The 21,458-nt window shown below is 43.8% G+C and overlaps 1 protein-coding gene across 1 annotated transcript; it reads right to left on the bottom strand.

Moving 5' to 3' along the window:
- Positions 1-2,368: 2,368 nt before the first annotated feature.
- Positions 2,369-13,315, bottom strand: NQO1 (NAD(P)H quinone dehydrogenase 1). The gene is made up of 6 exons (XM_024555951.3): positions 12,946-13,315; positions 9,431-9,595; positions 9,191-9,321; positions 5,956-6,069; positions 4,785-4,886; positions 2,369-3,929 (listed from the first exon to the last, which is right to left on the bottom strand). Exons 1-6 carry the CDS (start codon positions 12,950-12,952, stop codon positions 3,624-3,626), a joined length of 825 nt encoding a protein of 274 aa, XP_024411719.2. The 5' UTR covers positions 12,953-13,315; the 3' UTR covers positions 2,369-3,623.
- Positions 13,316-21,458: the final 8,143 nt, after the last annotated feature.

Consider the following 21,458-nt stretch of genomic DNA (forward strand, 5'->3'; position numbering starts at 1 on the left):
CTTTGGTCCAAAAAAAAAAAAGCATATGTGGGCAAAAGACCGATCTGAAGATGAGACTGCAAGGGGCTGCCAGAAAAGCTGATGCAGTCCTGAGTTCTGGAGTTCAAGTCACAGTGGCCAGAGCAAGGGAAGCAGCTGTCTCGCTTTACTCCAGGCCGGTAAGAGTACTGCGCTGTCATGTTGCAAGGAGCAAATTGCCAGCAGCCCTATAACCAGACCTGTAAGAACTGGAGCACCAGTACCCTGCTCAGCACACAGCAGGGGCTCTGGAAGTATAAAAGTTTCTCAGCAGCAGCACTTGGCTGTCAGGAACAGGAATCGACTGCTGCTCTGTGCTTTAGCTCACGGTGCCATCATCCCTGCTTCTGCTAAGGCAATGTAATCTTAAAAGCATAGGCTCTTGAGTTTGCCTTCCTGGATGGAGCTTCGGCTCCTACACCTACTTTTTAACATCTCCATTCCTGAATATCCTTTCCAATAAAGTGGAAACAAAAATAGGATCCTCCTCATATGAATTGTTATAAGAATTAAGTAAATTAATCTATGTAAAATTACTTAGTTCCTAGCACACATAAATGCCTAATAAGTATTACCTTGTATTAGTATTTCTAGTCCTGTCATTACTCTGCTCTTCTGTCTCTTGTGAACTGGATCCAATATCCTTTTGCTTCTTCAAAGACATGTTCCTTTAATTGTCCCCTTTCTCCAACATCAAAACCTTTTCTCTAAGTCATACCCACTGGCATATAAATGTCCCCTGTCTCTTACAAAATCAGTAAGTAACTTCCTTTGACCACACATCCCCCATACACTCCACTTCCCCTCCTATTCTTGAACCCATTCCAATCAGGCTTTCATCACAACACTACTGAACTGATTCTTGTCAAAACCCCCAGTGGCCTCTACATTGCCATATCCAAAGGTCAATTCTCAAGCCTGTCTTACTTGGCTTATCAGCACTAGTTGACACACTTGATCACTCTCTCCTTGAAACACTTTCTTCGCTTGACTTTTCAGGACACCCCACTTGGTCCTCGGGCTTCACTGGCCACCTCTTTTCATTCTCATCATCTAGATGTCAATCATCAGGCCTCTCCTCCACTATAACTCAATTCCTAGGGGATCTCATCCAGTCTCATTGCTTTATATATTATCCATATGTTGAAGATTCCCAAATGTGTATCCTTAGCCATAATTTCTCCTTTAACTCCAGATTCCTTATTATCCAACTGCCTACTTGACAGCTTCACTCGGATGTCTTAGTAGATATCTCAAATATAACATGTCTAAAGTCAGATTTTGATTCCACCTGCCCCACCTTCCCAATTCCTGCCCCCAATAACCTTTCTAAAGTCTTCCTCAACTTAGCGGATGAAATCCCCATTCTTCCAATTCAGGGTTTTTGTTTTTTTTAATCTGACTTAGATTCAGTCCATCAACAAATCCAGTTACTCTCACCTTTGAAATACATCCAGAATCCAACCACTTTCGCACACATCACCCTGGTCTCAAAACATGTAGATTGTGACAGCTTCCAAAATCTCTCCCTGCTTCCATCATCACCCCTTATACTTGAATGCTCGCATACCAGCCAGAATTAAATATATCAGATTGTGCTACACCTCGGCTCAAAAACCTCCAGTGACTTCCTCTCTTTACATTCTCACAATGCTATGTGATCTGACCCCAGCTCTGTGTCTCACCTATCTTTCTCTTCCTTTCTCTCCCTCAAACATACTAAGTGCTCCTGCCTCAGGGTTTGCCCTCACATTACTCCAGTCTGGAGTGCACTTCCTTCAGATACCAACACAGCTTGCCCTCCCACTTTATCCAGACTTTCTTTAAATGCAACCTTATCCGAGAAGTCTTTCTTGATCACCCTGTATAAAACAAGACTCCTTGTATCCCATCACTAACCCTCCTACTCTGCTTTTTCTTCCTGGCATTTATCACCACTTGACATATATGTTCATCTATCATTCTTCATTAGAATGTGAACTCCATGAGGGGTAGGCACTTTGCTGCTTTCCCAATGCCAAGCCCATTGATTGGATAAATCTGAACAAATCAGGCAAATCAGAATAATGTCCCTTGGCATTTGTCTGCTGCATTGTTTTTCTTGGTTTCTACACCACACTCTTTCCTGGATCTCTTTAAATGTCCTTTAAATTCCCCAAGAGGATCTTAATCAGTGTTTCATTACCATTCAATATGAACCAGCCCTATTGGGCAAATTCTCTAGCCAAGTTGCCTTATAGGCTTCTGGCCATCCTTTATTACTGAATCCTCTCACTGTATCTTCCCCAGTAGATTCCACTTTCGCCCAAATGCTTCTATCTCAAGCTTTACTGAAACCAGACAGTGTGGGTTTGTTTTGCAGAAACGGATTTTACTTCATTTGGAACTTTTAGAAATGCACACAGAATTGCAGTGAGGATGAAGGCAAAAGACAATATTTTCAAACTGAAGCACCAAGCTATATGTCACTGTGGATACTTCAAAAGGAAGAACTACCCAGTGCCTGTTGGCATCTGGCAAACGAGGTTCTCCAGACTGACGCCATCATTTTCCTTGGCAGGTATGAAGCTATTCCCAGTTTCAAGCAACCTTGCTTTGCATTATTTGTTGTTTTCTTCCAGTGCACCACAAGAGGGCAGTCTTTCATCATATTCAAGTAATTCTACCTGAATTACACCAACTGTGTGTACGGCTACCCTTAATTTACATGCAAAGTTAGAATATTGTGCCAAAATTGTTCACTAAAGTAAATGAAACTCTAGACTTACAACTTTATCCCAAAAGTCATTGGACCAAACTACATCCTTAAAAGTAAAGTCATCAGTTTAGCAAAGATACAGGGAAAAGCCTTCCAGATGGTTACACAGGTCAGAAATAAAGCAGTGTTTTGGGAAGTCTGTTTTAAGAATTGGGGCGCTATTTCCTTTCTTGAATTCATTCATCGTAGTGAATTGTAGTATATAGATGTGTTGTTTTATTTCTGTAGACATTAAATTAGAAGATTGAGATAAAGAAGGCTTTTATTAACTTTTCATTTCAATGTATCTGTGTGTACTATATACCAGCAACAAAAGTTAAAGGAAGAGCAACACTCATATTGGGCATGTCAGTCACTACGTAGTAATTAAAACCAAGATATATCACAAACAAGCATAGATTACTGATTACTAAACGAGTCCCCTAGGTCAGACAGATTCAGTCATTGCTTTCTCTGGACCACTCCCTTTTGCCATAAACTACAGAGAGTTGGATGCTTCCTGGTCAGATTTAGCCCTAAAAATGTATCCCTAAAAGAGGGATTAAATTGTATAGAGAACCTTACAGAATTTGTCTGACATCTTTCTATACCTTTCCCTGCTTTACACCTTAAGTGGCCTCTTGAGCCGATCAGATTTTGCCATGATAGCAATTGTAAGAATCAGTTATGTTTAATAGAATGATCCAAAAAAATGTATCAATAATCTATTCTTTGTCATATGCATTCCTCATGGAAAAAGAAAAACACAAATCTCAAAAACTACAGCAAGTCAAGGAAGCCTGAAAAAGAAACCTAGAGTTTTGGCTAGGTTTCTTTTATGTTAGAAGCAAATCAAGTCTTATGAATCTTATTCTCTGGCTTTGATCTGGTTGTCAGTCGGAATGGACTTGCCCAAATGATGGCCCACAGAGAGGCCAAATTTCTTGTTTTTCTGTTCTTCCTGGACCTCCTTTTTCATTAAGAATCCTGCCTGGAAGTTTAGCTCAAAGAAACTACTTGGAGCAAAATACAGTGGAGTCTCATCCCAAATATTTTCCAGGCGTTTCTTCCAGCCTTCCAGGACCTGAATTCGGGCATCCGCGGGAATGTGCCCAACGCTGTATGTCAGTTGAGGTTCTAAGACCCGGAAGCCGCAGAAATGCAGAGTGCCACTCTGGGGATACACAAAGCACAAAGGTGGGTCACAGCGGAAACCCCAAACAGCTTGTAGCCTATACGAACTGCAAAGGTTAATCTGGGCTTCCCCAAAAAGACACTCTGAAGTGGAGGCCTGGGGCACCCTGGAGAACCAGTTCAGAGCTGTATTCTCTCACCTCTTGCTCTCTATACCTAGCTGTTACCTATTTTAGCCTATTCAGTTGTGCTCTTCTTTATATGAATAAAACCTTGCAACCGTGCCAGCCTGGGATCCTCTGCCAATAGTGCCAGAAGTTCTGCTCCCTAAGGGAGAGTTGCCGCTGTGCCTTCCCTGCCTCTGCATAGAACCAGATGACTGCCTCTCAACCATGGTCCTTATCACTTATTCTCCCAGAGTAATATTAATTCTCCAACAGTATAGGTGGCCGCCTCATTTACTCTTCTCTCCACCCCTCTTCCTTAGAAGAGGTTATCCTGAGAGACCAGTGGCCACACTTTAGACTTTAGTGTTACTAGCTGAACTGAAGCATTTCTTAAATTTTGGGGGGTTCTAATAGTCTGTGGGACTGTAGCAGCAACTTGGAGAAGGACAGGAAGGTTGGAGAGAGATGTCAGCCATCTGGAAAGAATCAGACCACGTGGCTTACAGGGTTATCCACACTAGCCTTTGGTTAGGGGAGAGTGGTGTGTGGATGCCGGCACACGTGGGTTATTCGGTAAGCACGGGGGCCTGGGAAGACAGGTAAGTCTTAGAAGGAAGCATTCCTATGCTTTCACCTCAGGCCTCTTTTCAGTTGTTATCTGGAGGATTTGGACCCCATAGAAAGCTCAATTAATTAATCCCCCTGAAGGTTCATTGAAAATGAGGTACCTGAATTGGCCAGAGAATGATATTCATGTCACCGTGGACACCCTGTGGAGAGTACATGGAGCCACTGCCGCCAGTGGTGATGGAAAGCACTGCCTTCTTATTCTGCAAAAAATAAGTCATCACTTTGCACATCTCCTTGGTGGCAGGAAGTTAATGAAACAGCCCCAGGGAAGAGAACACACAAGCCCACCCATCAGCTATTGACATTACTTCCCACACTGGCTCTTCAGAGCCACGCAGTGTGACACTGCCCAAGTACCGGCCTGGAAGATGGAACCAGACAGGTGGTGAGCACAGGCAAGCTCACCATCGGTGCTACCATCTTTTACAACCCTTTGGAGCAAGGGTTCCATATTCCTGGGTGTGGCAAATCCAGGGATGGTTGGCATAGAAATGCAAAATCAGTGCTGACTGCTTATGCCTAGTGGGGGTTATTTGTTGATTGTTTTATTCTGTCTCCCCAAAGTGCTAGGCATGTATCTAGGCATGTAACGTAGGTCTCAAAATGTTTCTTGAGCAGTACTTGGGTCTCTGAAAAACGAAGACAGACTATGTTTTTTACTATGGAAAATTTCAAACATAAAATAGTACAGTTGACCATTGAACAATGCAAGCAGTAGGGGCGCCACCCCCAACACAATAAAAAATTCACCTATTACTTTTGACTGCCCCAAAACTTAACTACTAATAGCTTGTTGTTGACTGGAAGCCTTATCAATGACACAAACAGTTGGTTAACACATATTTTGTATGTTAAATGTGTTATATACTATATTCTCACAATAAAGTAAGGTTTAGAAAAGAAAATCCAAGAAAACATAAGAGGAAACACACAGTATTTATTGAAAAAAAAATCCACTTATCAGTGGACCCAGGCAGTTTAAACTTGTGTCGTTCAAGGGTCAGCTGTATAAAGATGCGCCTGCCACCCAGCTTTGTTGCTCAGTATTGTGCCATTCTAGTTTTCTCTAACCCCCTTACCTCCTTTTTCCTGGGGTATTTTAAAACAAATCCTAAGCATCACGTCATAGCACCTATTAAAACTTCATTATGCTTCTCTTCCAAAAGGACCTGGAGCCTGATCTTAGTATCTGATTGTGCTCAGAACTCTACCTCAGGACCGAACCTACCCAGCATCCAGTTGTTAGGAAAAAAAGAACCATCCACCTACCCGGAAAGGTCCCTTGTCATACATGGCAGCATACGTGTAAGCAAACTCCCCGACAAGCACCCGCTCAAACCAGCCCTTCAGGATGGCTGGGACTCCGAACCACTGCAGTGGGAACTGTGAAACGAGTGACAGAGAGGTCAGGTCAGGAGCACCCGCGGCACAGGAGGCCTCACTGAGACAGCCCTTCATGGGATCTCACTGAAGGGCAAGCCTGTCTTCAGGCCCTTGTCATCCCTTCTGCAGGAAATAGCGCATTTAAGGACGAGTGTCATCTTTGGTCAGTCAAGTTGACATTCTTGTTTTTGTCTAAAGGTGCAAATATCGGGCAGGTCTGAAGAAGGCCACACGCAGGTAAGATTTGCTTCAATGAAAGCGCATTTGACAGTGAAGTTTAGACAGCAAGGACTGCAGACAAAGTTTGCTTCAATGTGTGATGCCTAAGTTGATATTTTCTCAAGAGCTCGCTTTAAGTGGGTGTGGTATCAAAAACATGAAACATGTACCTTGTGCTCAGGGATGTAAAATCCTATCAGAATAAACAGAACCACTCAAACTTACAAACAGATGGTCAGTGTGACTAAGGGTCATCAGGGAATTCCCATGAGAAAGTCGCGCTGGGCCTTTCGTCCTGATAAAAGCAGTGCGAGAACTATGCCAGTATTTCTTCTCCCTGACTCATGATTTAAAGGCAGTGACAACTGGAAAGGGGCCAGAAGAAAAAAAACGACACAGAGGGAATTTGTAGGACTCAATAGCTCTCTCTTTGAAGGGTTGCTGACCTACAGAAGAGGGGCTAAGGAAGAAGGGTTTTAGAACAGAAAGAACATTGGATTGCAAGTGAGTTGTGTTCTCACCCCGAGTCTTTCACCAACTTGATGCCTGACCTTTGCCACACAAGACCCAGACGCTCTCTAAGTTCCATTTGCTTCATCTGTAAAAAGAGCGGCTGGAGGGACCTCTAGGAGCTTCTCCCATTCTCACATTTAAGACTCTAATTGTGAGGGACCAGATCTCAGCTTTTAGGAAGAATGGGGAGCACATTTAGGCCAGTAGATTTCCTTCCCGGTGAGTGTTCTGCAGTCAGAGTTGAAAATCGAATTCGGTGGCTTGCAGGGTATCAAGAGTCTACTCTCCCTCAAGTTGTTTTTGGAGAAGTGCGTAAACCGAGCAGGAGGCTAGCCCATATGGTACTTTGGGATGAGTTAAAGCACTTCTTCCCAGGACTCTATCTCCACGTTGAAGGACTATTTTACATAGTACACTGATTTTTCTAGAATAGGGCTTTCCTGTCATCTGTCGGGAAACTGTTAACATACAAATCCGCAACGTTTGCATGACCCTTCGGTATGTCGCTGTTGTGCAGTGACAACCTGCACAGTTGTACTGATAGCAGAGAAGACGTATGCATTGGATAGGAGCTAAATTAAAAGACCACCAAAGTCCTTTGCAGTTCCAGACTATGGTGATTCTGAGATGCAAAATGCAAAGCTGCTGCTGCTGCTGCCTTGGCTGCACTGAGATAAGATGCAGTAGACAACCTGGACCGAGAAGGCATCCTTTGTGGCTAATGGTGTGGCTTTGATTCATAGCAACCGGCCTGGAGTGGAACAAAAATTCAAGGGTTGGATTCTTCGCAGATGACTAAGTGCAAAAACCACAGCCGGTATCATCCTTCTAGTGACATTTCCAATGTCATATACATTCAATGTTCAGATCAAGAAGCTAGTTGGAACTGGTAGAAGAAGTCACTGAGTACAGTCTGGTATTTTCCAAAAAAAAGGATGACTGACAAGAAGCATACACATTTCTGGTACTGACTGCTAAATGGTGGGCAGCTTCCAGAAGAAAGGCCACTGTTTGCTGCTGAAACACATCAAGCCCGACAGTGAATATTGACTGGGAAGTTTCAGCAGCAGAGAAGTCAATCTCTTGAATCACTCCACAAACTAGTTGGGGTGCTTACAGAGAGAGGGGGAAGTGCAGGCTTTGTTGAGGAATTCCATGATGGATCTAATTGGTTCACTGCAGCATTATTAACAACAGCCAAGATATGAAAGAAATCTAAGTGTCCATCAATAGACAAATGGATAGAGTAAATACAGTACAGCACTGGCCGGGTAGCTCAGTTGGTTAGAGCATCGTCCCAATATGCCGAGACTGCAGATGTGATCCCTGGTCAGAGCACATACAAGAGTCACCCAATGAATGCATAAATAAGTGGAACAACAAATCAATCTCTCTCTCTCCCTTCCTCCCTCCTCCTTACTCTCTCCCTCTCCCTCTTTCTAAAATCAGTTTGAAAAAGATAGGTTCCCTGGTCAGTTGGGTGATTGGATTGAGTACCCGCCTGCAAACCGAAGGGTCGCTGGTTCAATTCCCAGTCAGGGCACAAACTTGGGTTGTGGGCCAAGTCTCTATTTGGGGGTGTGCAAGAGACAACCAGACATCGATGTTTATCTCCCTCTCTTCCTCTCTCCTTTTCCCTCTCTCTAAAAATAAATAAATTTAAAAATGATATGGTACATATATACAATGGAATATTATCAACATGGATTGACCTTGAGGGTATTATGCTAAGTGAAATAAGACAGAGAAATATAAATACCGTATGATTTCAGTTATATATGGAATCTAAATGACAAAATTAATGAACAAATAAAATAGGAACAGACTCATAGAGAGAACAGACTGATGGTTACCAGAGGGGAGGAGAGCTGGGGAGCGGAGTGAGGAAGGTGAGGGGATTAAGAAGTACCAACTGGCAGTTACAAAATAGTCACAGGATGTAAAATACAGTATAGCGAATGCAGTCAGTAATATTGTAATAACTATGTATGGTGCCAGGTGGGTACTAGACTTACGCGGGGGATAACTTTGTAAGGTATACAAATAGGTCTAACCACTCTGTTGTACACCTGAAACTAACACAATATTGAATGTCAACTGAAATTGAAAAATTGAAATTGAAAAAAAGATTAAACACACTGGGGGGAAAAGCTTAAGACTGACATGTCATCTTTGAAGTCGCGTTCATATTTTCACAGAGTACTACAGCCCGATTCACAGCATCTGTAGATCTGTGTAATGCTGCACATTTGAAGTAATCACCTTTCTTTACAGAGAATGCAGCAAAGGGGGTAAGTCACTTTGCTAAGACCACATGGCTCCTTAGGTGGCAGGTCTAGGACAATAAGAACTCACGTGTCCTGACATCCCCCTTGCTGTCCCACCACACCTGAAAAATCACAAGGTCTGCAGCTTCCAGCTTCTTTTGTTCAGCCACAATATCTGGGCTCAGACGGCCCTCTTTATAAGCTAGAGCAGACTCGGCAGGATACTGAAAGTTCTCGGGGTTCTTCAGTTCACCTGCAGAGAGGAAAAAGAGAGGCTGAGGCCACGGGGCCAAGGCAGGACCAGAGAACCCGCAGGCAAGAAGTTCCACAAAGACCTAATTAAAGGAGGGAGCTGCTCCTACCTGTGATGTCCTTTCTGGAGAGGACGGGATTGAAGTTCATGGCATACAGGTCCGACACCGTGACCTCCCATCCTTTCCTCTTCAAAGCCTCTACAGCAGCCTCCTTCATGGCATAGTTGAAGGATGTCCGCTCGGCGTGAGCCAGTACAATCAGCGCTTTTCTGGCTATTTAGACACATGCAAGGCATATGGAAGAAATCAGTTACCAACCAGCAAAGCCTGAGCTACAGGGGAGCTGAGCCGGGATCCATAAGGGAAGAGATGACTTTGTTAGACATTAGGTTATGCAATCCATCCACTGCAGCCAGAAATATCTTTCCTCCTTAAAACTACCAACAAATAAAGGAGGCACCGTAACTCAGTGGAAAAACAGGCTAATTTAATCAACGGTGTGGTACGTAATCTGCCATATGCATAAAAGTAACATTTTCCCCTTAGAAGACTAACATAAGGTGTTAAATAGAAGTCAGTATAGAGGCTCCCCTTGTTGGGGTAGCAGCTAGAAGGGCACAGAAGAGGGTTTGGGGTGCTGGCAATGTTCTCTTTCCCAATCTGAGTGGTGAGCACACAGGCATGTGTTCCGTTTGTGAAAATTCACTTAGAACTTGTGCGCTTTTCCGTGGGTCTGTTGTATTAAAAGCTTTTGTTTTAAACTATCCCACTAACACACCACATATAACAATAATTTACTGGCAGATTAAAGATCTAAATTAAAAAAATAAAACCATTAGAATAGTATAGGAGGAAAGAGAGAATTTGTATAACCTCAGGATAGAAAATACTTTTTAAGAAAGGCTAGAAATTCAGAAACCATGAAGAAAAAGCTTGACTGATAAAGTCACATAAAAAATTTTAAAGAATTGTGTTTACTGAAAGTCACCATAAACAGAATCAGAAGACAATCAACTAGGAGAAGAAAGCCTCAACTCGTATCACAAAGAGTTATAACCTGAAAGAATGCCTACAAATAATTAGAAGACAGACGATGCAACAGAAAAGTAAGTTAAGCGTATGAACACACTCTTCACAGAGGAGGAAATGCAAATGACAATAAATAATGAGGCTTGTCAGAAAAGCTAGTTAAAGTGAAATATTATTTACCTATCGGACTGGCAAAGCAATTTAGGACAAGCAACATTGAGAGCTATCAAGATTTTAGGAAAAACCGCACGTTGCCAGAGGGAATATGAGTTGCCTCAACCTTTAGGGAAAGTAATAATGCTGAATCTCTTAAGAGTTTAAAGGCACATAAATCTTTGATCTAGCTGTCCAACTTCAGGGAACCTGTTGTACAAACAGAAAGCACCGGGACATGGGAGCAAGGATGTGTATTGCACCGTTCTTTTCACTGGCAAAAATGACAAATAACCCAAATATCTATTTGAGGGGAACATTTGAATAAATTATGGTACCTACATGCTACAGAATAATATGCTGTTAACAAGCATGAGTTAACTATATTCAGTGACCTGGAAAGATAGCCATGATATATTAACTGATAAAATGAAGTGAATGGGAATCCATTTTTATAAAAACCAAAGAAAGAAACTACATAAATGTAGGTAGATTCGCAGTATATGTGAGGGAAAAAACATGTGGAATGATCATATGACCTATTCGTTCTTGGATGAGTAACAGACAGCAAGGGGGTAGAGGCAGAGGGGCAAGACGAGCGTTTTCTTGGCCATCTGTATTATTGAAGTTGTTAGAATAAGCGCGCTTTACTTTTGCGACAGGAGCGATGAAGGCCTGCTTATTGTGCGCTCGGCCCTGCTCTCAGTGCTTTGCATTCTTTTTCCGTTGTCACGGTAACCCCATGAGGTAGACACAATTAGTACCCCCATACTATGGATGAGAAAACTGAGGCACAGAACAATTAAGCAAGTTACTACCCGAATTTACTTAGTGGGGAAGCTGGAGTAATTTCAAAGTACAGCGACGGAGACAGTACATCATGCAGCAAGGTGGGAGGTGTGGGGAAGGAGCACCAACGACAGAAGCTCACCACCACCATTTGTCCTAGCCGTTGGTGCCACTGCTTCATACTTTGCTTGTACTTAACTGGCGACTGTGGGTGGAGCCGGGAGAGAAGGCACCTGCCACTTTTTTTGTCTTGTTTGAAGAAAATTAAGTAGAATGGCACATTTAAGCCTTCAGTTCTCTGCCTGCTTTTATTATGAACCACACCTGGCAGAGGCAGCTCCTATTAGGTTAAATTCAGCCAGGTGGATGCTGCAGGCCCCTGCACGCCAAAAAAGAGGGTCTCTGAGCTGGATCCTGGCATTTCTGATTCTATAAACTCTGACTTGGTGGAATGCAAGTTTGATGAGGATTTAAGTGCTATGGAAGTGATTTATCTGCTTCAGAAGGCCTGGGAAAATGGAAAGGAAGTTCTGAAGCCACCTCAACAAACTTCCAGCGCCTTTCTTATCGACTCAGGGACTGAACACTGCTGGGAGAAAAGTGAGTATATTAAGTGGTGACATGCATTTTCTCTGTGATCTAACCTTTGCACTGGTCACATCAATGTTTACTGAATTCTGCTCTGTTGAGTTTTATTCTCTTGGCTTCCTTGTTATCAATATCTACAATATTTACTTCTTATTAGTATTAACAAGCATTTTCTAAGTAGTAAAACAAAGTTGTTTCCCAGAAAATGAGAAAATCAGGATATTTATGTCTTGCTTTCAAGGAGCTCACCATCTACTGGTTGTAGGCATGCCTATTGCGGGGTGGGGGGGACGGGGGAGAGAGAGAGGGAGAGAGAGAGATATGCAATATGAGCCACACACAGGAAGAATATATTTGTAAGAAATGTAACTGCCCTGGTTCCAGCGTCGTCCTGATTCACCAAGGGTGCGGTGCCATCCCCAGTCAGGGCACATATAAGAATCAACCAATGAATGCAGAATAAGTGGAACAACAAATTGATGCCTCTCTCTGTCCCTCTCTCTCTCTCTCTCAAATCAGTAGGTTGAATTTTAAAACATTACCCAAAGAGAGGTGATAAAACACACAAATAACCAATGGCATCAGCCGGATAGGAGAGGCATGGGACGGTTTCATAGAGGAAAACTTTACTTTAGGGCTGGCCGATTAGGAAAGGCCTTCAGAAGGAGCTGCTGTTGGAGCTCCGTCTTGAAGGACAAATGGGATTATTTTCAGCACCTGCAGTTCAAGGTTTCTTACTGCTTGCTGTGCAGGCCATTTTCCATCTGATAGGCGCGCCGGATCTGACAGCTGCGCGCGCCTTTCCTTAAGTATCCTCTCTCCCTGCGCTGGTTACTTTCAGACCTCAGTGGGGAGGTCGTCTCTCCTAAATGCCTACCCGATTTTGTGGGGGTGAGACAGAAATTGGGACTCCTCTCCCCTGGCGTCTGGTCAGGGCTCATCCCGGGACCCTAATACTTTCACTTTTCCAGGTTTGAGTCAAAAAAACAAAACTCAGGGCCGAGTCCCTACGGTTTGCCGCAGAGGAAGGCGGGCTTGGGGGGCGTGCTCGGTGGGCCACTCACCAGCCATGGCTCCGGCGTTGTGCTGATTCGCTGGGCTGGTGGTTGCCGGGGCGACCCAGGTCGGGGATAAGGTTTTAGGAGGTTTGTGGGTGCTGCCTGCCGACCTGAGGCTACTTTATACTTGGCGGGACCCAGCCCGGCCCACTTGAGCCGGGAACCCAGCAAAGGCGGAGACGGCCACCCAGGCCCTGGGACGCAGGGCGGAGCCCGAGGTGGCTGCAGTTCCAGGAAGGAGCAAGGAGAGGAGTCTGGGGCGTGAAGTAGGGACCCCCGGACAAGGAAGAAGGCTGCCCTGGGGGTAGGAGGTGAGAGGGGCCTCATGGGGCCGGGTGGAAGGCCTGCCCATCTGGCCACGGTCCTGCCACCACCTTGGGACACTGGAGGAAGTTTCTGATGGAGTCCGGGCTTGCTTGGGCACGCCTTCGTCCTTCCCTCAGTCCTGGGAAATTTTTCCCCGGCCTCTGGGGACAGGGGAACAAAAAGACTGCGGTTCGTTAGTTTTAGATTCGCTGAGTCACTGTGATTCGAGATTTAGGTATGGAGGCCAGGCAAGCAAGTCTGAGGTGGCCTGGAATACTTGCTCTGGGGGAAGTGTCTTTTCTTCCTTTGCCAGATTCATATTCCGCCGGTTTCCACAGCTTTAAGTTATGCAGACTTCTCTTCCTGGCACTGGAAGCCTGGCCCGGGGGGCCTGTTGTGGGACTTGGGACCCCTCTCTTCTCAGGGGGGACCTCTGCAGCTTACATGCCCCTACCGATTTATATCTGCCACACATGGATGTGAGACCAGCCCACTCCAGTCTCCTCTCTTACTAGCCTACCTGTGGCTTCTGTGTATCCTTAGGTATAGGATTTCCATTCCACTCGGTATCAGGTGGTTCTCAATGATGGTTCTGTAGGTTAGTTGTAATTTTGATATGGTTGTCTGGACAGCAAATACTGTTGTACCAAAATAATGTACTGTGCATGTTGTCTTTATCAGGACTTCGATTACCTAAGAAAACCCAGTCTTCCGCCATAATTAAAATGCCAAAAGTTAACCATAAAGAGATAAAGAGATGGGAGGGTGGGTGTGGGAGAATGGGTGAGAGGTGAGAGGATTAAGAAGTACAAATAGGTGGTTACAGAATAGCCATGGGGATGTAAAGCACGATATAGGAAATGGAGTAGCCAAAGGATTTACATGCAGGACCTGTGGACATGAACAATGATGGGGAGATGGCTGGAGGGAGTGCTGGGTGGAGGAGGGCAAAGGGGGAAAAATCAGGATAACCGTAATAGCATAATCAATAAAACAATTTGAAAGAAAAACTGTCCTTTGTTGTGGCCGGTGTGGCTCTGTGAATTGAATGCAGGCCTGCGAACCAAAGGGTCGAAGTTGGATTCCCAGTCTAGGGCACATGCCGTGGATGTGGGCCAGGTCCCCCAGTTGGGGGTGCGAGAGAGGCAACCACACATGATGTTTGTGTCTCTTTCTCCCACCCTTCCCCTCTCTCTAAAAATAAATAAGCAAAATCTTAAAAAAAAGTCTTTTCGATATTAAAAGAGCTAAGTTTTGTTCACAACTACGTAACCTTACGTATTTACCTCTAACTCCTATTGTCACTTTGGTTAAATAAATAATTCAGCATTGTTTTATAACAACCTGTGATCCTATTTAATCAGATGTTCAAACATTTTGATATTTTTCCCCAAATCAAATTCTGAGTGGACTCTTTTGACCTCAAACTAAATTTGAGATTTCCCAGAGAGCCTCTTTTGGGTCAGTGAAATGGGAATTTTAGCAGGGCCGTTTTTAAAGTGGTATGAGCCAACTTTAAAACAGTATAAAAGGACATTTTTTTAAAGGGTGTAGGTCGCACCATCCAACAGAACTTTCTCTGGGCTGCTGGCTGTTGAGCATTCGAAAAGTGGCCAGTGCAACTGAGGAAGTAAAGTTTTCATTTTGATTAATTTAAACTTAGCCACCCATGGCTAGCGACCACTATTGGGCAGTGCGTGCAGGTCTCGAGTGCAGAAGAAGGACCTGAGCTGGGGGCAGAGACTGAGGAGTCAGCAGTGTGCCCACTCTGCCATCTCCCTGCTTTTCCTCTCTCCGTCCTTCTGTGCCTGCTCCGTGCCCCAGGAGGCTGACTCTGCAGGTGGCAATATAACCTTACTCTATACTTTCCCTACATTTATGTACTACTGTGGAAACCCTCTCATTAATTTGTTTTTCTACATGATTGAAAGTAATCATGCTATACTTATCCATGGACAGTTCTTCTAACTTAACTATCCCACCAGGTAAGAAGACTCAGGAGAATTTATTCCTCCTTCCTGCAGCGTGGGAAGTGATTGCTAACTTATGGAGGACTTACCAGGCAGCAAGGCCTGTCCTAAGTACGTTTACATACATTAACTCATCTTAAGCCCCAACACAACTCTTTGCTATTAATCTCTTTTTTAAAGATTTTATTTATTTACTTTCAGAGCGAGGGGGAGGGTGGGAGACCGAGAGGGAGAGAAACATCAGTGTGGGAGAGATACACGGATGGGCAGCCTCTCACGCCCCCCCAACTGGCCACCTGGCCCGCAGCCTTAAAAAGTTTATTGAGCTATACAAGCCATAGAGCTTACCCATTTAAAATGAACAATACAGTGGCTTTAGCACATGCGTAGGTTTCACAACGATCACAGTCATCTAATCTTAGAACATTTTCATCCCCCCAAAAGAAACAGTACCATTAGCAATCACTCTTCATTTTCCCTGCCTTTCCCCGCCACTCGCCTATTCTGCCTCTGGGTTCGCCCATTCTGGACAGCTCCTATGAGTGGTATCATACTTTATGTGGTCTTTTGTGATTATCCTCTTTTCACTTAGCATTATGTTTTAAGGTTCACCCATGTTGTCCCTATCAGTACTTTGTACCTTTTTATGACTGAATAATATTCCCGGTATGGATAACCCACATTTTGTTTATCCACTTATCAGTTGGTGGATATTAGCGTTGTTTCTACTTTTGGCTTTTATGAGTAATGAATGCTTCTGTGAGCATTGGAATGCAAGCTTCTATGTGGACATAGGTATTTATCTCTCTGGGGTACATAGCTAGAGGTAGAATTGCTGGTAACTATGTGTAGCATTTGAGAAACTGCCAAACTGCTTTCCAAGGCTCTACCATTTTACCATTTTACATCACTACCAGCAATGTATGAAGGTTTTGATTTCTCCTCGCCAGTACTTTTTATTGTCTATCTTATTTATTATGGCCATCCTATGTGTGCAAAGTGGTATTTCATTGTGGTTTTCAGTTGCTTTTCCCCAATGACTAGTGATGCTGAACATCTTCTCATGTTGCCATTTATATACCTGTTTGGAGAAATGTTTCTTCAAATCCTTTGCACGTTTTTAAATTGGGTTGTTTGTATTTTTATCATTGAGGTGTAAGAGTTTCTTTTATAGAAGTTCCTTATCAGATATATGATTTACAAATATTTTCTCCCATTCACTTTCCTTTTTCAGTGGTACCTTTGGAATCATGTAAGTTGTAAATCTTTATGAAGTCTCACTTACCAAACTTCTCTTTTATTGCTTGTGCTTTTGGTGTCATAGCTAAGAAATTATTGCCTAACCCAAGGTCATGAAGATTTATACCTATGGTTTCTTCTAAAACTTTTATAGTTTTAGCTCTTATATTTAGGCTTTTGATCCACTTTATAGTAGGGTTTTTTTAATCCTTACCCAAGGACATTTTTTGTTGTCATTGTTGCTTTTAGACAGAGAGGAAGGGGGGCAGAGAGAGAGAGAGAGAAAGAGGGAGAGAAACATTGATGGGAGAGAGGCTTCCCAACTGGGGATCGAACCCACAACGTTTTGGTGTATGGATGATGCTCCCACCAACTGAGCCACACCGGCCCAGGCCTGCTTTGTAATAGTTTCTGAGTATAATGTGAGGTAAGGAATAAAATGATCATTTTACAGATAAGGGAGCTGACGCACCAGGCAGTTATGTGACTTATCCACAGCTATAGACCTCGTCAGTTGTGTTGTGCAGAATTTGAACTCAGGCCCTCGAACTCCAGAGCCCATTCCCAGCCATTACTTGCTATCAGAATTCTTGAGTCTAGCTCCAGGTCAGTTGCTAATGCTCTTCTCTCTGAGCCTTGGTTGCTTCATGTTTAAAAATCTGGGTTTGGGCTGCATGATCTTAAAGGTCCCTCCAGCTTTGATTTGCTGTCAGTTTAAGATTGTCCAATGCCCACGGTCTTATCTGAGCAGGCCTTTGTCCTGGGAGTGTACACATCCCAGGCATCATGTATCAACTGAAACAGTGTCCTCAAGGCTGCCCCCTGCCTCCCCCAAGGCCTCCGCAGCACCGCAGAGCTATAGGAAGCTCTGTTGATAGCCTTCATTATCCAGAAACAAAAAGCAGGGGTAGGAGAACCCTCAGGGGTCCCCCCACTCCTGATGAAAGAACACAAACAGCCTCATTAGTCTCCTGCTAAGGTACTGTATCCACATGTGTGGTTGCTTTTTTGCACGAGAAGTCCCCAAAGCCCTCTTGCTTTTCTCTGAGCTGTGGATGACAGACTCACTACAAGAGCTCAGAGCCACACTTGGGCCTGTCTGGGGACCTGGGCATCTGTTGTCCTCTGTGGTTCCCATGGCTACCAGCCAAGTATCCCTGGAGGGAATGGGTCCTTGGGATCAGGGGAGACAGGATTCTCCTACTGTAAACCCCAACCTGTCTTGCCGCGTTGTCTCGCTACCACCGCTGCTGTTGCACAGCACACACGCCCTTCTGTCCGATTTCCTGTGCTCCTGTGTTCTGCCCGAACTTTGTCATGTTACATAGTGTCAAATAGGTCATCCTCTATTGGGCTTAACCACGTGGTTAAGCTGAAATTTCTCTTGAAATGGCATGCATTTGTTGTGAAGAGATTTTATCTGATATAGCAAATTGGGCTTTGGTGTCAGATCACATCCAAAGTTAAGGAATAGGAGAGTCCCATTTTCAATGCTTGATCCTTTTCGGCCCACTAGCAACTCCTTAGCTTTTGCGTGAACACTTTCATTTGTCATTGCCAAGAGCAAACTAAAAGAGAAGGAAAAAGCACTGTCTGCCTCTTGACTATTTTCTCCAAACTGGTCTGAGTTATGCCTTCAATTCCACAAGCAATTCTTAAACATCATCCAAGACCTGGGCACCAAGCTTCATGAAATCTGTAGAACGATTAAAAATACCCAGTTCTCAATGTTTGAAGAGATCTAAGCAGCTGTTAGTAAGTATGCACCGCCCTTCCTCATAATTGTGGATCACAGAATTAGTCTCATCATTTATGAGAATTTACCTCCAAATACATAAGCACACACACACAGTGAGCTAGACATATTCGATGTTTCCACTCTAGATATCTTCCTGTCTATATGGACTGGGGTAAAAAACAGCTAATAATTGAGGCCTGTTCTAGACGTCCGAGTTTTGCATGTGCTGCGTGGCTGTGAATTACCGTGGTACAGCTTACATGCGGGGTGTTGGGGAAATGCCAACAGTGTTGTACTATTACCTGTGTGGTATATTAAAGAAGATGGCAGTGCAGAATTATGACCTCATTAAAAGTGACAATCAAGGAATATTTGCCCGTAGGATATGGGTTTAATATGAGTTCCGAATATCCTGAACTGGCAGTCAAAGCTTTCAAGTACAATTTATCATATAAACAAGCGTTCCTTATGTTTGTATTCTCAAACATCAAGTTAAGTATATCTGATCAGGGTTTCTCTTCTTTCTACTACTAAACCCCAGACGAAAGATTTCACTTCGGACAAGTAATATCCATGTCATTTGTCACATTTAATTAAAATAATTGTGTTAGAATTTTGGATGTTTTCAGTGGAAATGTTATCCTTATTTTAAAATATGGCTACAAAATATAAAAGTCCATTTATTTCTGTGTCATTCCACTAGTCATTCCTGTCTACATAATTTAGGGTTGTGTGTGTGTGTGTAACAGGCAGATTATTAGCATCTTTCTATTACACCCTCACAAATATTTAGTGAGCACCTACCATGTTCCAGGCATTGTTCTCTGTGGTGAAGCTAGACCAATAAACAAAGTAAAGCCCGCTCCACAAGGAGCCGGACTTCTGATAGTGGGAGATGGACCAAGGAGCAGATTGTCGTTCCCCAAAATTGCCACAGCGGTGTTTTCAATCTCTGCCTGCTTTTCTAAAACCTTGATACCACTCCCAACAAAATGTGCAATCCAACTCTCCTTCCCTTTAATGTGGGTGGGACTTCGTGACTGCCCCACCCATGGACCACAGCAGAAGTGATGCTGCATGACCTCCAGCACTAGGTCATAGGAAATGATAGGACTCTGCCAGGGGTGTCCAAGCTTCTGGCGTCTCTAGGCCACACATTAAACACACAAACACTAACGAAAACTGATGAGTGAAAAAAAGGTTTTGAGTAAATTTTTGATTTTGTGTTGGGCCACGTTCATAGCCATTCTGAGCTGCACGCTGCCCATGGGCTGTGGGTTGAATGCCCCTGTGGATCTCTCTTGGGATACTTGACCTTGGAACCCAGCAACCATGCTGTGAAACCCAAGTTCTAGGAAGAGTCTACACTTGTGTGTTATGGCTGACAGCTGCTGCTAAGTCTCAGGCTACAGCCATTTGTCAACTACCAGACATTTGGGTGAATGGTTCTTCAGACAAATACAGCCCTCTCCTCCCCACCCACCTGACCCCCCTGCCTTTTCAAGTCTGCCATACAAGCTGACCTTGACCCATAGAATCTGTAGCAAAGTAAGTGGTGGTTTCAACCACTAAGTTTTGGGGTAATATTTTTGCGGCCATAACTGGAGAGGCAACAAATAATATGTCAAATGGCAATAGGAAGAAAGTGGGGAGAAGGGGAAGAGAGATGGGGAGTTTGAGCAGGAGAGGTAGCCAGATCACAGTTGCCAGGATGGACAAACTACAGCTGCTGGAGCACTGCATAGCTGTCACCTCGCACCTTTCACTCACGGGAGTCTGGCTTACATTTGTGCTGCAATGGTGGAGTTGGGTGGTTGCAACAGACTATTTTTCTTGCAACAGACTATTTTTCTTTACAAACCTTTAAAATTTTTTTTTAATTTTTAAAGATTCACTTTTAGAGAGATGGAAAGGGAGGGAGGAAGAGGGAAGCACTGAAGTACAAGAGATCCATCAACCGGTTGCCTCTCATGCTCCCAGCTGGGGACCTGGCCCACAACCCAGGCACGTGCCGACTGGGAGTTGAACTGGGGACCTTTTGGTTTGCAGGCTGGCACTCAATCCACTGAGTTACAGCAGCCAGGGCAAACGTTTATTTTTATTATTTTTTTTTAATCTAAAGTGTTTTATTTCTTAATTTGAAGTAAACGGTGAAATGTTATGACTTGGCAAGGCTGAGTTTGGGTACGTGGGTGTTACGTGTTACTCCTTACTTTTGTGTTTGACATAACAGAGTAGACGAGGAGAGATGGCAGGGGCAGAACTCTCACCAGACTCTAGCCACCGCTCTCCTCTCCTCCAGCGCCCAGGGTGGGCTCTCGTTGTCACCCCATCAGGTGGCACCCATGCACGATTTCACAAAGATGGTGGGTGAGGGAGACACAAAGTGTTTGGCCCATTTTCTATTATCTCAATGGGTATGTTTGCTGCATAAAATCACAGATGGGCCCAGCTGAAAACTTGGCCTGGATGCACAAGCTGTGTGACTTCGGACAAGTCACTTAACCTCTTTTAGCTCAAGACAGCTGGAGATAACAGTCCCAGTGGCTCATAACCATGTTCTGTGGATTAAATGGGCTAATGCAGATGAAGTACTTAACAGGGACCCTGTAATATGTTTAAATGCTTAAATTGGTAGCTCTTTACGACTGAGTACTAGGCAGCTGGTAAGAAGAATAAGGTAGATCTCTGAGCTGACATGGAGTGCCATTCAGTGGGGGAAAAATACAGTTTACTGCTTTACTGGGAGAAAAAAGGAATGTAACACACCCGCATTATCTTTGCAAAAACAAAAGGATAAATCAGAAACAAATGACAGATTTACAGACGTTAAGGAGAAATGGGAGGGGAGGGAATGGTATCTAGCTCTCAGCATACATCAGATGACTTTATAGTTACAGTTCTGACTTTTGGATCTGTTTTCATATTTTAAAAAACAGGACAAGAAAAAACTTTAAATTGCATTTGAACCAAAATAAAATTATGTAAGAGTACCACACAGGAAAAAAAACCCTAATTTAAGGAACTGAAGATAGCACTTGGTGTGCACACTATCTGTACAAAGAGCTAGGACTCAGCAGGTTCACTTGCCAAGTAATCAAAGTCGGCATCACTTACTGCGCTGCACGGAGGACCTAACTATCCCCCACGCAGCATTCCTGCCCCCTGCAATAACCTCAGTGTAATTGAGGAAACGATCTGTCACACCCGAGTGGAGGGACATTTTAAAAACCTGGCTTGTACTATTTAAAAATGTCAATTTCACA

This window comes from Desmodus rotundus, chromosome 12, assembly GCF_022682495.2.
Source record: "Desmodus rotundus isolate HL8 chromosome 12, HLdesRot8A.1, whole genome shotgun sequence".
NCBI classification, from domain to species: Eukaryota; Metazoa; Chordata; class Mammalia; order Chiroptera; family Phyllostomidae; genus Desmodus; species Desmodus rotundus.